General features: G+C 39.0%; 1 protein-coding gene across 8 annotated transcripts in view; it reads right to left on the bottom strand.

The window, feature by feature from the left end:
* Nucleotides 1–1455: 1455 nt before the first annotated feature.
* Nucleotides 1456–15627, bottom strand: part of nicn1 (nicolin 1) — a 130474-nt gene continuing 116302 nt past the window's right edge. For all 8 annotated transcript variants that reach the window (XM_064305165.1, XM_064305160.1, XM_064305163.1 and 5 more), the window contains 4 exons: nucleotides 12028–12141; nucleotides 8582–8650; nucleotides 1744–1848; nucleotides 1456–1572 (listed from right to left, as the gene is read on the bottom strand). In XM_064305165.1, the coding sequence (XP_064161235.1) occupies nucleotides 1531–1572; nucleotides 1744–1848; nucleotides 8582–8650; nucleotides 12028–12141 (330 nt within the window). In that variant the 3' untranslated portion in view covers nucleotides 1456–1530. The remainder of the gene's footprint in view (nucleotides 1573–1743; nucleotides 1849–8581; nucleotides 8651–12027; nucleotides 12142–15627) is intronic.

Below are 15627 nucleotides of genomic sequence, written 5' to 3'. Positions count from 1 at the left end.
ATGCAGCATGTTGGCTGATGAAATATTATAGCAATCATTCTTTATTGTAATTCAAAATACAGTGATGTTCCTTTAGCACAAAAATGGACCAATCAGCTCACACCAAGGTTAACTGATTTTATTTTCAGTTTTTTTCTGACTGCAGCCAGTTGAAGGTGAAATGAATCATAAATGTTTGCAGGAGTTTTAGTTTCTGAAAAGAATATGGTAGTGTTGCGGTCCACACGAGTGGCAGCCTAACTGCTCCACCAATGGTGAATTTATCTTTTGTGCAATGGTTAATGCAGCTGCCTCTCATTACATTACATTACAGGCATTTGGCAGACGCTCTTATCCAGAGCGCCGTATAACAAAGTGTACGTCGCTCTGGATACCTGGGTTCGAGTCTCTCCAGATACCTGCCATTACATTGATGTCAGAAGCAGAGGCATGGCCTTGATGGACGGGGCAGTGCCCCACGAGTGCGGCAGCCTGTGAGAGGCATGCTCAGTGAGGGCATGCTCAGTGAGAGGTGGGGAGAAGTGTAAGCGATATGCTCCTGAGGCCGCCTAATTGCTGCAGCAAGTTGCTGTAATTTTAACAGTGTGGAAGAAAAGTAATAGTTTATGTGAACTACTGATCTTGAGTGGTGTTTAACATATTGAACTTAAAATGTCTCCTCTATTCAATTTAGACTCAAAGTACATATGTTTAACAAATTATGCTTAACCATCTGGGATTATAGTGTTGTGAAACTGTTGCCCAAAATGCTTCAATGAATTATGGCCTGGTACAACAATGTCATCAAATGTCATTTCCATTAAATATAATAAAATACTGATAGCTAGCAGCAGTACACATGCGTTAGCCAACCACTGTGTCAAGCATTTATACTATCAACAGAACCAGTGGGTAGTATGTACACAGGGAGAAATTTCCAGATATGCATATCCTATTTAAAGATAACTGACACATTACACCAGATGGAGCCATTAGGTTCATACAAGACACTCTGACCAAATGCAGTCTACTTGACGTTCACGTCTTCCTTAATGTAAAAAAATGGATTTTGAACACAATACTACAATACTGTGGATTTTCCAAATGCTCTCTCCCTTTTCACAAAAATTGAGTGTCCAATGAGGACACTCTGCAAAATAAATTATGCATTATGCACACTGCAATATAAATTATGCATTTTCTTTCTCAAAACACCGTCGATCTTAGCTAGTACTCATACTGAGGTAAGATGTATAATCATGTTGAGTGCTTTGATTGAACAGTATTCCAGGGCATTAACTGGTGCAAAGTCCAGCAAACAAATGAAATATAATTCAAATTAATTAGGAATGCATAATACCAACAAATTAACAAACACAAAATAATACAAAATATTCAAGCAAAATATTCAATGTGGGACCCCAACACTCCTTGATACCCTATCTAATTAAAGGACAGGCTTATATTGTGTATAGGTATAGTTACATTATACACATTTTTATTTTGTTACTGTACACTGTGAAAAGCGAAAACAATATTGTAATTTTCAGATCATGTGTAGGACAGTAACTTCACATCATAGCAGCCATCCACCTGTCAGTAAACAAGAAAATAAATACAGTAAGACAATTTCACAAAACATCATTTAGAGTTATCTGAGGAAAAGGTTTGACACATTGTTACATCTGAATACGCTTTTGATAAAGTGATACTTCTTATTCATCTGAATACAGTTTCCACTCACTCCACAGTTTTGTAACTCACATCAAATCGGCCAATGGGAGCTGCTGTCTGATGGGTCTGCATGACTTCCGTCAAAGCCCACATCTGCTGGATGCTGGAGGACACAGTCTGGGGGTCGGGCAGCCCCTAAATAACATCCAGAAATACGATGTCATACATAATGTTTGAGCTCTGCTAAATGTGCACACAAACACAAACTTGTGTGGTTGTCTCATGACTAGGGTAAGGGTGTAGTGTTTTAAAAGGTCTGCGATTATAATTTTGGTTGTATTGGATGCACTTGGTTAAGCATTTTTTTGTCCTGCACAGAATGTGTCATTTGAGTAGCTGGCAATGTGGGGGGGGGGGGGGATAATTTCTGTTCATATTACATTACAATCTGTTACACAGAGATATAATTAATGCAATTACCTTGATCAAATTAAAAAAATAAATACACAGAATATTAAAACTGCAAGAAACAAGAAGGCTTCAAAGTTGTTGTCACAATACTGTTTTTCTTTTTTTATAACACCAGAGGGCAGTAGAAGACTATGAAAAAAAACTGCCAGCAGAAGGCTCTGTCTGATTTGCAAACATGGGTAAACAGTACATCTTTCTTCATTCACAGAAGTACGATAAGATTCAACGTTCCGGATAAATATAATATAATACAATATGACTCAGTATCTTACAGATTCTACAGATTGCCTAGCTGAATTCCATTAATAGCATTTCATAGAAATGTAAATTATTATTTAGGGAGACATTCAATCCAACTTACTTGCCTGAAACGTAAAAGACATTTTTTTCCACCAGTAATTAGTTTGCAGTTCAAATCACAGTAGAGGTCAGACTGTATAACCCTCAATGTTCTTAAATCATGTTTAATAATTTACACACACATAATAGACCTAAATAAAAATGAATAAATATGCAAAAGGCTGTTGTCATTTAAAAAAATACTTCATGCGCTGAAAGATGGGGAATTGTTTGGATCACTATATCACACGTATACAGACTCTTGTTAATTTCTGTCACACCTCATTTCAAGCAACACAACATGGGCATTTCATTGATCTACTCATTTTAATTATCATGCTTCAGTTGACTGTCAGACTTTTCCAATGAAAGTGAATGTGAGCGACTACACTGCCTTGGCAAATAACGTTGCAGCAGTTGAACACTGTCCAAAAGTGAGCCGTTAATACAATTAGTGACTCTCCATTGATCACGTCAGCTGACTGGTGCAGTTCGGTTACAAAGAGTATGTCGACAGGAGCTTTCAGACTTTCAGACAGATGTTCACTGTCCATAGTATGTTTACTGCAAGAAGTAGAATAACCCTTTCAAGCTTTCAACATACAATTCAGCTGCCAGACAGTATTTTTGTTCAGTGATGTTACCGTGTGTGCAAATGTAAGAGTCCTACAGTGTAAGATCTGCCAGGATCATACAACTATGTAGAAACAGCACTCCAAACTGGTAAGATAGCAGATGAGCTACAGACGCTCTTCATATGGTATGTTGTGTCATCACTGCATCAACTGAAATCACTTTGACACTTGTTTGTTTGTGTCATGTGCCTATTTGCCGTTATTCAATTCATGGAAACGTTTTGTCCAAAAAATTATGATTCAAACATTTCTTTCATACTTCCTTTTGTCATGAAGCACTGCTTATACAGTACAGCGTGGACACATACCTGCTGAAAATCAAAGAAATATATGGCAAATGGTTGATTTTGCCATAAATTCAACCAAAAAATAGATGTCTGAACTCTGTTACAAGGCATTTGAAGTAACAAATTTCATATGTCATGCTACTACAGCTAATCTTGACAAAAATATAGGAGTGATGCATTGCCCAAAGGAAACAGTATCTGAAACATAACTTTCAACCTCACCCTTTATATACAGAAAGAATAGAGAAAAATGAGAAATAGAGAAATTTAACAAAATCCTTCACGATGAGAATCCAGCACTGAGGTTTCAGATTGCTGTTTTGATACAGCAACACTGAAGTAATATTAATATTTGAAAGTGTATGCAAATGCATGATGGATCAAGAAAAATGATAATGGCTTTCACATTTAGGAAAATGGCATGAATTTTATTCCTGCGTTTAACAAAGAAGTACGATCTACAATAGTAAGATCTACAATACTGGCTTGTTTTTGCAGATGCTTGTTAGGACTTTTCATGCTGAAATTGTAATTAAATTGGCCTTATGACCTGCTAAGATTTGTCCCTGCAAGCTCTCTTTATTCTTACCCATACCCAACTTGCAATAATCTGAAAACATTTACAGCAAACCAGACTTAAAAACCTGCATACTAATGCTTCAGAGTTGCAGTGCATTTTAAAATCAGTGTGCACCAAATGGTAGTACGTGCATTCCAGTTTAAATATTCTAAACAGATTATAAAGATGATGCATGACATACATTGAATGCATACTGAAATTACAAACCACGGGGAAACCAAAAATATTTATTTTTACAACACTTATGTAAACACCAATGTCTTTAATGACTAACTAAGGTCTCAATTTAATGAATACCACCAAATTAACTCAAGGAAAACAAATTCCCGGATTTATCCAACATGATAATCATAATCATTGACTCTAGATAGCCTGGATGGCCTGTTCTGGCCTCAAGTTCTTTTCACAAAATACTCAATAGTCATCCAGGACTATGTCACAGGATCTTTCAGCCAATGATAGGCTTTTCCCAGTGAGTGACTGACATCAGTGTTTGTATCCTATTCCACAGACAAGGTCTAATATGAGCTGTCCTTCACTCCAGTGTAACATAATGCATAGAGTTTATAATCTAATTTTACACATTATTATTGTTATTATTATTATTATTATTAAGAAAGCAACCTCTGTGAAAGTGTAAGATTTACACTGCATATACCCACATTCAAATATGCATATTCACTGTATATTCTATGGAATGTTTTCATTGTATTGCATAACATATTAAATTGCTATTAAGAATGCTCGTTGCCATTGTTTCAACAGAACACTTGATTATAAATAACAATAATAAACAAAGTGATAATTTCAAATGAGCCATTTGCTGCATAACTACTGTTGCGGATACAGCAGCCAGTAAACCTTGCACGTACTGTTGATTTTTCCAATACAAATTTTATGTTTAAATAGTTTAACTACTACTTATTAAAGACAACACATTTTGACACAGCAGTTTGCACTGTTTAATGAAACACTTTAAATTTCACTGCGGAACACTGGCAGTTTATTTCATTGTGATCGATTTCGTTTTCCCCTGCCAGCAAGACAATTTGTTAGCAATGGCAGGCTTTTGGACCCAAGACACTGAGAGCATGTTTGTAGAGGGAAGAGGGGCACCAAAGCGGGGCAATAGCACTGAACAAAGATGCCGAAACAGGAATGCCTGAGCAACCGCTCCTTCAGGCACAAACAACTCTTTTTTAATGCTTTTTCTCTGAAGCACGCAATGTCAGCCACCACGTCTAATCACACCCCCATAAGTTTGTAGAAGACAATTCATGTGCAGCTCAACAGGTGAACTTGCGAGTTGGTGCACGATGAGAGATGCTGTCAATCAGCCGACTGAAACCCGCCCATCCCTGGGCAACGCAAGAGCCAACTGTGCGTCACTCTGCAGCATCACAGGCCACAGTCGGCACACTGGCACAGTCTGGCTACTATTTTTACATGTACAGAATATGCGGTAGCTACTTGTCCAATTTTCTACCGCAGCGTTTATTTTTCACAGCAGATAACTGTAGCCCTGTTGATTATCTGAATAAAAGTATTAGATACGAGAAATAAATTTAATCTCCTGAGTTTTCCCTAAACTACTGAACAGTTCTAAAATCTCACAGCCAAGCTGTCACACTTCCCCAAGCAAACAGAATATGGAAACATATTTCAGATTACTTCAATGTTGCATGGCATAATTAATATTTAAAAATAAATCACTAAATAAATAAACTCAGCAACATAAGCTGCTTTCTTACTGTTTTTTGTTCCTGCCTGAGACTGAAATAATGGTCAAAAACCTCCAAAGAAAGCAGGAGCTAATCTATCAGGCCCCTGACATAATTTAGGAAGACAATATATACTTCATGGTTCTTTTTACACAATCTGCAGCTCTGAAGCATTGTCTTCAAAAATGCCAAACTGACACCTGTACACCTAGTGCTACAACAAATTCAGTTAATGCTTGCTATTGGTAAAAATAATTTATGCAAAGTGCTTAATTTTTCAATTAATGCAAGCTTTTTGTTTGGTGACAAACATACTATTTCAATTTAAATATTAATTTTCTCAATGTAAAATAATGTTTTAGGAAATATGATTGAGCAAAAAACAAACATCCATCCTTATTAAGGTACTACTTGCAGTTAAATGAAAAAATATTGCTGTAGTTCCTACACAGATTGTCCGATATAGATGTAGGCTACATACACTCAGATTAAAGCTGACTCAGCATTTTAACCACACATTCATTGTTTTATTTCAAGCCCAATGTGCTCTTCAGAGTTCCAAGCCAAAATAATAACAATTGTTTCAATGTCTCAATAAAATACAATGCATTTAAGTGCATATAGGCTTACACAGGTTACATCTTAAAAACCTTTCTAAGTGCTGCATAATATCACTGAAATGGTTTCCAAATAATTCCGTGTGAAACACTTGAAAACAGTTATGGCACACAAAAGCAAATCCGTGTGGTTGACAGTAAATACCTGTTTGTGAATTCGGAGAGCATTGTGTGCCGGCTTATTTTCAAAAACTGAAACCTGTCTAACTAGCCGAAGGCACTGCATTGTGATTACAACATTATCATCTTCTCTCACAGCTGAAGAAATATAATGGTGGAGTGATTACTTTTCAAAGGTAATCTGTATCAGAGGATTAAACAGCAATAGCTCTGCTGGTGAACTTGGGTACGCTGGTGTTAATTTTATCAATGCACGTTAGTAATAGGTGTGTCTGCAAAAAGGCAACTTTTAATTCGGTCAATATGACAAATAATTTCACAAGAATGATGGCAGCATCTAATTTATCTTGTAATTTACTGACAAAAATATGGCAAACCAAAAAATGCATTGCAAGCTCACATCTGGTTTCTATAGATAAAAATAACTACCCAGCATTCCATCCCCAAAAGAGTCCTAAAGTTGTCCATAACCCTCAGGATAGCATGTCTTTGTTGTCAGGTAACAAACACATTGCTCAAGCACATTCACACATTGCTAAATAAAAAGATTCAACCTAACTGAATCAACCAAAAACTGATCTACACTGTAAAAGCTGGTGTACATTTTAACACAATGGCTTGATTCAGCCATTGGTAAAATATTACCCAACTCTAGCACCCCCAGATAGCTACAAAAACCAGTGAACTAATGACTGTCTGATACACATTATACCTGAGAACACTTCTAAACTTTCAGCATTCTGTCCTCTATTATTTACTCTTTCTGACAGAGGAGTTTGCCCATCCCTGTTACGCTGCTCCGCCTCTCCCCTCCCTCTCGGCACGCATCTGTGGATTTCACACCACTGAAGTCATCTCTCCAGTCATCCTCGCGCTCTCATTACTGTTTCCGCTCGTCTGCCGCCCCGGCTACCTTGTTAGATGGCACAAGCACTCGTATTTGGAAACAGCGACCTAGCAGCAGCCTTCCTCTCTCATACCATTCTTTTTAATTTGGCACACCATTGTTCACCCCGATGCCTGTCGTGCCGCTCACCCAGACCCCGTCATCACTCCTCATTAATATTCCAATCATTTGTGCAGGTCCGTACATTCAGGCCAGATACACCTCCTATACTTTTCTCCCACTTTCTCTCTTTCTGTCATCGCCTTCTGCCACCACACCTCACAGCCTGGCCCCTGCGGTTCCGCACAAACCTTTCCCCGGCAAGATTCCTCCGAGCTGCTGAAAGCTCTCCCATCGCTGACCTTGGTGAATCCACTCTTTTAATAAATCTCCTGTTCGCATATTTTACAAAAAGACTTTTCTATCAGTTCTTTTTTTCCCCTCAGAATGGTCAACCACCTGGCCTGCTCTGTTGATGGCTTGCTTCAAATTCTGCCTCCGCCTCAAAAAATAAAATTGCCAAAAAATTGTTTCAAATTGTTCACCACCTGCTTTCAAATTGCCTGGTATTATGCTTCTTGACTAGAAAAAAAAAAGCTAATCTTGATTCCTCAAGCCTCAGAAATGACTGCTGTATATATCTGTATTACCCTCACTCCCTAACAGCTTAAACAAGCCGTCCATCACCACGTTTCTGCCTTCACTTCTCGGGATTCTTTACCTGAATCCTCCATAAACTGGGATTTCGTTCCTCTTACTCAACAGAAAAAACAGTGTCCCACCCGCTCTTCAGCACAGTCTCCATTCCCTCTGTCCTAATTAGCCTTAATCTCCCTTCATCGCGGGGAGCCCTCCGCGGTTTTGGGGAACGCAAATCTGAGGGCCCACCGAGCAGTGGGGGCTCATCAAGAGCAACACACTGCAGGCCTTTCACTTTATGCAACAACATGAGCTGCTTGGTATCCCATTCGCATTGGGGCAAGAAACATCAAAAGTGAGGTCTGGTGATCAGAACAGGCCCACTTCTGAGCCTGCACATGACTAAATGATGAAAGCATGTTATTAAGCAAAATATAAATTAAAGTGAACATAAAAAAGTAAAATAAATCAAACAAGGATCTTATCCTCCATCTGTGTTAAGGCAAAGCTTATGAAAAGCATTTAAAACTGATCCCAAAGACACTGATAAAAGCAGAGGCAAAAACAAGATCAATGATACAGATAGAATACAGGAGAAAAAAAAATAGTCGCTCGATTGTTTATAAGCCTTACTTCTAAATCAGGAGGTTGGTCAACTGGAGTCAGATTAGAAAACCAAGCTGGAACATCCCGTTCTGAATCCTGCCAAAAGACATTAATGTTAGTCTACACATTCTTTCATAAAAATTAATTTTTTATTCAAACTTTGCCATAATTTGTGTCAAAGTCTGTAACAAAATAGATCATATAACATTTGACTTAAAATGAAAGCACAATTGCAATTTGAACATTCCTTTTCCCCTTACAGAGCACTTTTCAAGTACAAATGAATGGGTGCCTTTCTGTTTAACTTGCATAGTATGCCTATTTATTTTAAATACAGGTCCAATCATAATGATGGCTATGACAGGAAAAATAACACAAGGGTATTATGTTGCATAATTTCTGAAAAACTATAATCAGTATAAGCACAGTGAACAACAAGGCAAAGCCAGGCTTAAAGTGACTTTCAACACAGGTGCTAAGAAGAGGCACGTACCTGGCATTAGAAAAAAAAAACAGAATTAAATGAAGATCAGAAATAAATTCTCTGTACTGCAATCATTTTTCTGTTTTATACAAAGAATCCTATGCCAAGTTCTCAGCCACATATCTTCATTACAGACAGCCGGCTTTGTCCACCTTAACATCACCTTCAAATATTAAAGCTGGTTTTTTCCTCCAGATAAATATTCATTTTATACAATGTCAAATTCCCATTAGCAAATGTATCAGTCAAAGTAATCTGACCCAGTTTAAAGTTTTTAAGTCTGTGAAACAGGGCATTTCAGTTCTACAGAAACACTTAGTCTATGTTTAAGCCAGGGATATCAAACTCAAATCATGGAGGACCACAGTGTCTGCACTAACTTCTCTTTATTTCACACTCTCAGCAGAGGGGAAAATGGCCCCTTTACTCCAGTCAGCCCAAAGCCTTCTGTCCATCCCCTGCATGTCCACCACCTCAGCCTGCCACCCCACCCCTGAACCACCATCCCTCGGACGCTTCACGCAACCAGCCTGGAACAGACTGACTGATCTGTGAACCCACACCCTGGGCTGGACAGAGGAGGATGCCCGTCCCCCCGACGGAGTGTGGATCCTTCCAAGGTTTCTGTCTACATGTCCTTCCAGGGAGTTCCTTGCCACTGTTGCATATGGCTCACTCTGCGGGGGTTTAGGCCAGGGTAAACTGAGAAGAGTATACTGACAAATCCTTTGTAAAATGCGCTATATAAATAAAATTTGACTGATTGATTGTGCATCACTTGAGAATGTAAACACCTTATTCTGATAACCATAGCTCAAATAAGCCTGTATCTTGGTGGCAGTAACATGCTATTATACCTGGAAAAACATACGCACCATCTATTTTTGCAAGGAACTTTCAGTCATAGCTGACTAGATCTAGATTGCATGGGGGAAACCAAAACGCTCATAATCTTTAAAGCACATTTAAGACACATTACCGTATCTCAGTTAAGACAGACATGAATCGAATGCAATTTCTGGAAAAAAGAAAGCATTGCTTTTGCTGTTTGAAAAAGATTATTTGAGGGTACTGGTCAGTACAATTGTTTGCAATCGGTTATGTAGCAAAGGTAGAAAAAAAGTTCTCTCCCAATTCACACTAATTTCCATGTATACAGGGACATCAGCTGCTGTTACATTTCATGCATGGTGCATCTAACCAGTATCCAGGATAAGGAGTAGGCTATTATCTAGAATACTTTGTGCAATGAAATGTAATCAGTGAGAGAACAGCTTTTCCTACAATTGGTGCTACTTCCTGTATTACTGTGAGTCCAGCAGTGTGGAATACCGTTACTGGTTCTTGGGTAAGTGCACAAGAGGAGTACTACTGGGTTTGGGCGAGACTCTCAAAACCTAGGATCACTGGGGAGATAAAAGGCTCTTTTTTATCAAAAGCCACCATTAGGTTTTTTATTTTTTATTTTACATTCTTCCTATTTTGCTGAATACATTTTTGGAGTGATTGAGGCTGTTTCTGTGTCATTAGAGAGCTAGCATCATTTTCATATTCATTAGGATTGGATACCACTGGCTGTTATATCATTACCATGACTACCTGCATAATTGTCAGAACCACTCCACTTCATGTCATTTAGATGATTCATAAAATGAAAACATGTAGGTAAGAATACCATTTGCTCCTCTGGGGTCCAAGGCTGGCAGGGGTATTACCGGTATTTCAAAAAGCAAAGAAAAATTACACTTTTTTACGGCTGAGCTGAAATGTGGTTAATAGATTGCAGGGAGCTTTCTAATTTCAAATCGCACTACTTAGGAACACCTGCTCATGGAGGACGGATCTTCGTTTTTTTTCCTCCAGCAAGCCATTATGACATTGCACACTCAAACTGTAATTTGCAATTATGTTGCTATGGAGCTACCTACCGCTGCCTCTCTTAAAATATTGTTTGATGACAGGAAATTTCAGCTTTCTTTGACATTCTTTTGTCAAAATCCATTGTACCAGCATACATGGCAGCAGCTGGTGCATCTCACAGATCACATAACCCACAAAAATTGCCTTCGCCAGATAAACCCTGACTACAACCTGGCATACAACAATGTTGTAATGCAGCAACCCAAATTACAGTCTACAGACTTTTCATTGGTTTCTGCCGCCTGCAGACTAACTTGCAACAAAGCATAATAGGCAGTGGCACCATCCAGGGTTAGGGGGTGCTGTCAGCAGGGATTCTCATCTCATCACTCTCTAACAACTCCTGTTAGTTGAATGGGTGCATGCAGTTTGCTCGTTATTACTGTACGTAAAGGGCCCAACATACTAAGACCTTTACCATATGCAAAACCTTTTTAGCATAAGAAACTAATAACACAACCAATAACTGGTGTAAAACAAATGCCATGACCAATCATTGGCCATGTAATTGGCTTCGCGTGGGCTAAACGGTTTTGCACATGTTAAAGTAAATAAGGCCCAAAGTGTCTTCCTGCAACTCATGCCTGTGCAACCTTGGCTTGTGAACAGAAGCAGCATGTGCTTCAAAGGAGTGTATTTGTCTACCACATCATCTGTGGAGACTGCAGCATGAGCATGCCTGTATATGATTAGGCAATCCAAACTGAAGGGAAAAGAGCTTGAAAAATCTTACATTGATAGAGAAAGCCAACAACAATCTTACATCATCACAGTAGTCATTCATGAACCAACCTTCACAAATCTGGTACTACCATCTCAGATTTTAACCAGAGATAAACTTTATGCAGAGATGCTTTAGTTCACCTTTCTGAATCATGCGGAATGTTGTATTAGATAAATGAGCCATCCGGCTCAATTATCCGTTTCAAATGAAAAACACAGCTGTCTTCAGGAAGAATGAGTGCACCGCTCTGGATCCTTTTCAGCTCCAGTCAGAAGCAGCTCGTGTTTTAACTAAAACACCCGGGAGCAGACAGACAGATTTTTTTACACGTTGATGGCGTCTCACCTCATTCGCACAAAGGTGAATTTTGATTTCTTCCAGACTGAAATTCAGCCAGGCTGAAGACGGCTGCCGCAGAATGAGCCGAACTGAAGTCACATCGTCAGGTTCTGTCAGCATCTGGCAAACGATACAAACGGAAAAGAGGTGAGCAGGATTATGACTGTCATTTCACAACATCCACAAGCCACAAGACAAATGCAGACCGTCAGGAACAGAAGTTAACTATGTGAACAATTATGTACATGTCAAAAATTCTGGCAAATAATGTTCTTTTGGCACTTTTATTTCTGCACTCTGAGCTGTGTGTTTCTGCTGGCTCTTTGCAACACAGGTAGCATGGTTTAGCCATGAGAAGGTGTGCGATACGAGGAAGAGTGAGCTGCAGTTATTTTGAGATACCAGGAGAGCAGGGCTTCCATCCCGTGTTTACTTCACACATCTCTCTAAATAAGGATATGTAACCTGCTATTATTGTGTGTTGCTGGGTCATGAAAGGAGAAAACTTCACAGTGTAAACTGTAATTACTGTGTGTGTGCAACATAAAGCTACCACCACTCCACAGCAGGTGTGCACAAACCTATTACATTCAGAAGCAAAGGTGAAATAACCCAAAGCAGTAAACCGAAGTAGAGTCATTGCGGTAATCGCAAACAAATGCTAAATGCAGCTGCTTGTGGCAGATGTACTCTTAATGTGTGGGCATCACATATAAAAAAGCACACTGAGAGGGATCCACAAACTGAGAATCTCCTGCGGCACTTCCATTACCCTCTTCCTTTTCAGAAACTTAAGTTGGATTTTTCAGGTCAAGTTCTGTCAGTAGAACAATGGTAAAAAGGTAAATTCCACGTAATCACAGTATTTAAAAAATGTACAGAGAGTGCATCCATGACCTGACACAGCTTAGCAATGGACAGTGTTAATTTTGACAACAAATTTTGATTTACTTATAAAGGCAGAGACCCTTGGAGTGTTCAAGTCCAGGCTTGTAGAAGCGCTAGATACTATTGGCTAGAGCAATGACAAGCCAGAATGAGCTGAATGGCCTGTTCGTGCCATTATGCATTCCCTCATTCTTATGTGCTGCCTTACTGTGACTGCAGAGTACTTAAATAAACAGTAAATGTTGGTGGTCTTAAGTTCCTATTGTGGGAGGATTTCCAGTCTAATCACTTAACTTGTGGGTATGGTAGCTTGTGGGTTAATGCTCAAAGACAGGCAGAGTAAGAAGGCTCGATGCTTACTGTAAGGAATCACTCACTCTAGATGTGGTACATGCTGCAGCAGGAAACTCAGGACGATCCATGATTTAAAAAATTACAGTGCTGCAAAACAACCCATTTACCTAAAAGACACTAGAATGTCATAAAACTAGGAGTCATAATAAAACATAATTAATGAACAATTTGGTATATTTAAAAGAAGGCATCACCATTGTTTTCTATCGAGTCATTGCTTGAAGAGGCCATGAGGTACCTGGTACCAAGGAAAGAGCCCTTAACCACAGTTAAATGCCATCAACCCAAGTAGAGAGCACTTGCCCCAGGACCCCGGTGCTCTAAATAAGCTGTGGCTGCTGACGCTGCTGGCCTTCCCTTCACTTCAGTGTCACAGAAGCGTAATGATACACACTCTTATATCCCCCCCCCCCCCAAAATCATTAAATATTTATCGTGCTAACATTCGGTGTGTGTTCCCGTTTCCTTTTCAAGATTTCCTCCTAACTCCACCTGAAGGTAACAAACATTCAATGTATTTATGGACATGCTTTTATTTAAGCCTGTTCATGACTAAGTCGCATACTGGGTGCTCTTTTCCTAAATCATGGCAGTCAGATGTGTTTTTTCAACCTATCAGCACCAGAGCTGATACTTATTTTATTGTACTGAATATTTGTGTGCGGGGGGAGAGAACAAGTGAAACAGCATTGCTGCATTGCAGTTAGGCTATGTCATACAACAAATGAGTATGTGGGAAATGGTGAATCTATTTATTTATTATTCATTGAGTCAATACATTACGTGGTGGTGAAATGACCTTGCCATGCTGATGGCATTTTCTTGCAGTTTACTCAATTAAATTGGAAGAAACTTCAAAGCAAACAAACACCTTTGGGGGTTTGACGAGGGGCGCCTACCAACTAGCAACATATTTTGGAGCAACTGTTCTGCTACAACTCTTGCACAGAATAAAATAAGGGGGATTAATGGGAAAGGTGTTCTTGTTCACCTCTGAGATTAAACAAATACATCAAAGTGGTATATGCTCAGAGAAGGTAACCCCTGGTGTGATGTGAATGATCTGAATTGCTAAAATGACCAAACGTCCTTTTAACAACTGTCATTATTTTAACTGGGCTCATCCTCATGATAAGGTTGACAGAAGATGTCGCGGGCATGCTTAAAAACATCTTCCAAAGGAACCGCTCTCCCCTGCACCCTCTCAACTGACTCCCAAAAAGCAGGTGTTACTTCGGAGCACCCAAATTCATACCCTGCACTGGGTCCTTCCTTACTCTTCCTTACATGTGTGACACAGTGCTTTGCCACTTTATCTTCACAAGACCCTCCATTTCAGGCCTGGGGCATTACTTTAAACATACACGCACTGGCCATCACACACAAACACAAACAAACTTGCATGATGTCATTCTTGGGCCAGGCTGATCACTGACATCCACTACCATTGCTGGTGCCAATGCCATATTAATATGTAGTTTCGGTATGTTAGTGAACTAGCTTATACATACGGTAAACAAGGCAGTTCTTTCATTAACTGCCGAGGGTGTACAATCACAGAAGTTTAGTGTAAGATGAACTAATTGTTTTACTGTAAGTACGCAAAATGCACAACATTGTCTCATGTCAAAATAAATTATATTTCAAACGTCATTTAATCATTGTTTTGTTCTGTTAACATTATCACAGGTTCTGACTACACAGTAACATTTCCAGTGTTAATTCAACTCTAACAGAGAACATTTGGTCTTATTTTGGAGTTGAATTAACACTGGACATTTTACTGTGTAGAAAGAATCCAATGGTGCCTCCAAGTTGGAATTCCTTGTAGAGAACTCAAGCATAATTTTTGAGCCCGTTGTTTCTGACATGCAGTTATTTTTCATTACATCAACATGGCAGTCTTCAGGATAAACAGAAAACAAAATTACTTTTAAAATGTTTTCAAGCTTTTGAAAACATTTCAAATTTGATTTCAGATCAAATTATATTTTCACTAGTTACTAGTTGGTTAAACTTACAAAAGGGAGATTACTGTTGAAACACTAGCCACACAGCGTAACTGGCTTCAAGTGTACTAACACTAGTTCTGTAAACGTTTTTGGAGTTCAGAAAACAGACAAACAGATAAATGTCCATGTGTCCTAGCCTCCAATACAGAAATGCAACAAGGAAATCCAAGTTCACAGCTTGGAACGAAGAGATGCTGGGTTTGTCTGGATTGCAGCATGTAGTCTGCTTTTCTCATGCCCATATCTGAGTAGCACATGTACAGCTCTCTCCAGAGGGGACATACATTGGTCTTATTTTCATGTCAATGCTTATGTTGTTTTAAAATACATACTACATGCAAAAATAATATTG

This window comes from Anguilla rostrata, chromosome 13, assembly GCF_018555375.3.
Source record: "Anguilla rostrata isolate EN2019 chromosome 13, ASM1855537v3, whole genome shotgun sequence".
Taxonomy (NCBI): domain Eukaryota; kingdom Metazoa; phylum Chordata; class Actinopteri; order Anguilliformes; family Anguillidae; genus Anguilla; species Anguilla rostrata.
The sequence above is the reverse complement of the archived record's forward strand: the minus strand, read 5'-3'. Positions and strand labels throughout refer to the sequence as shown.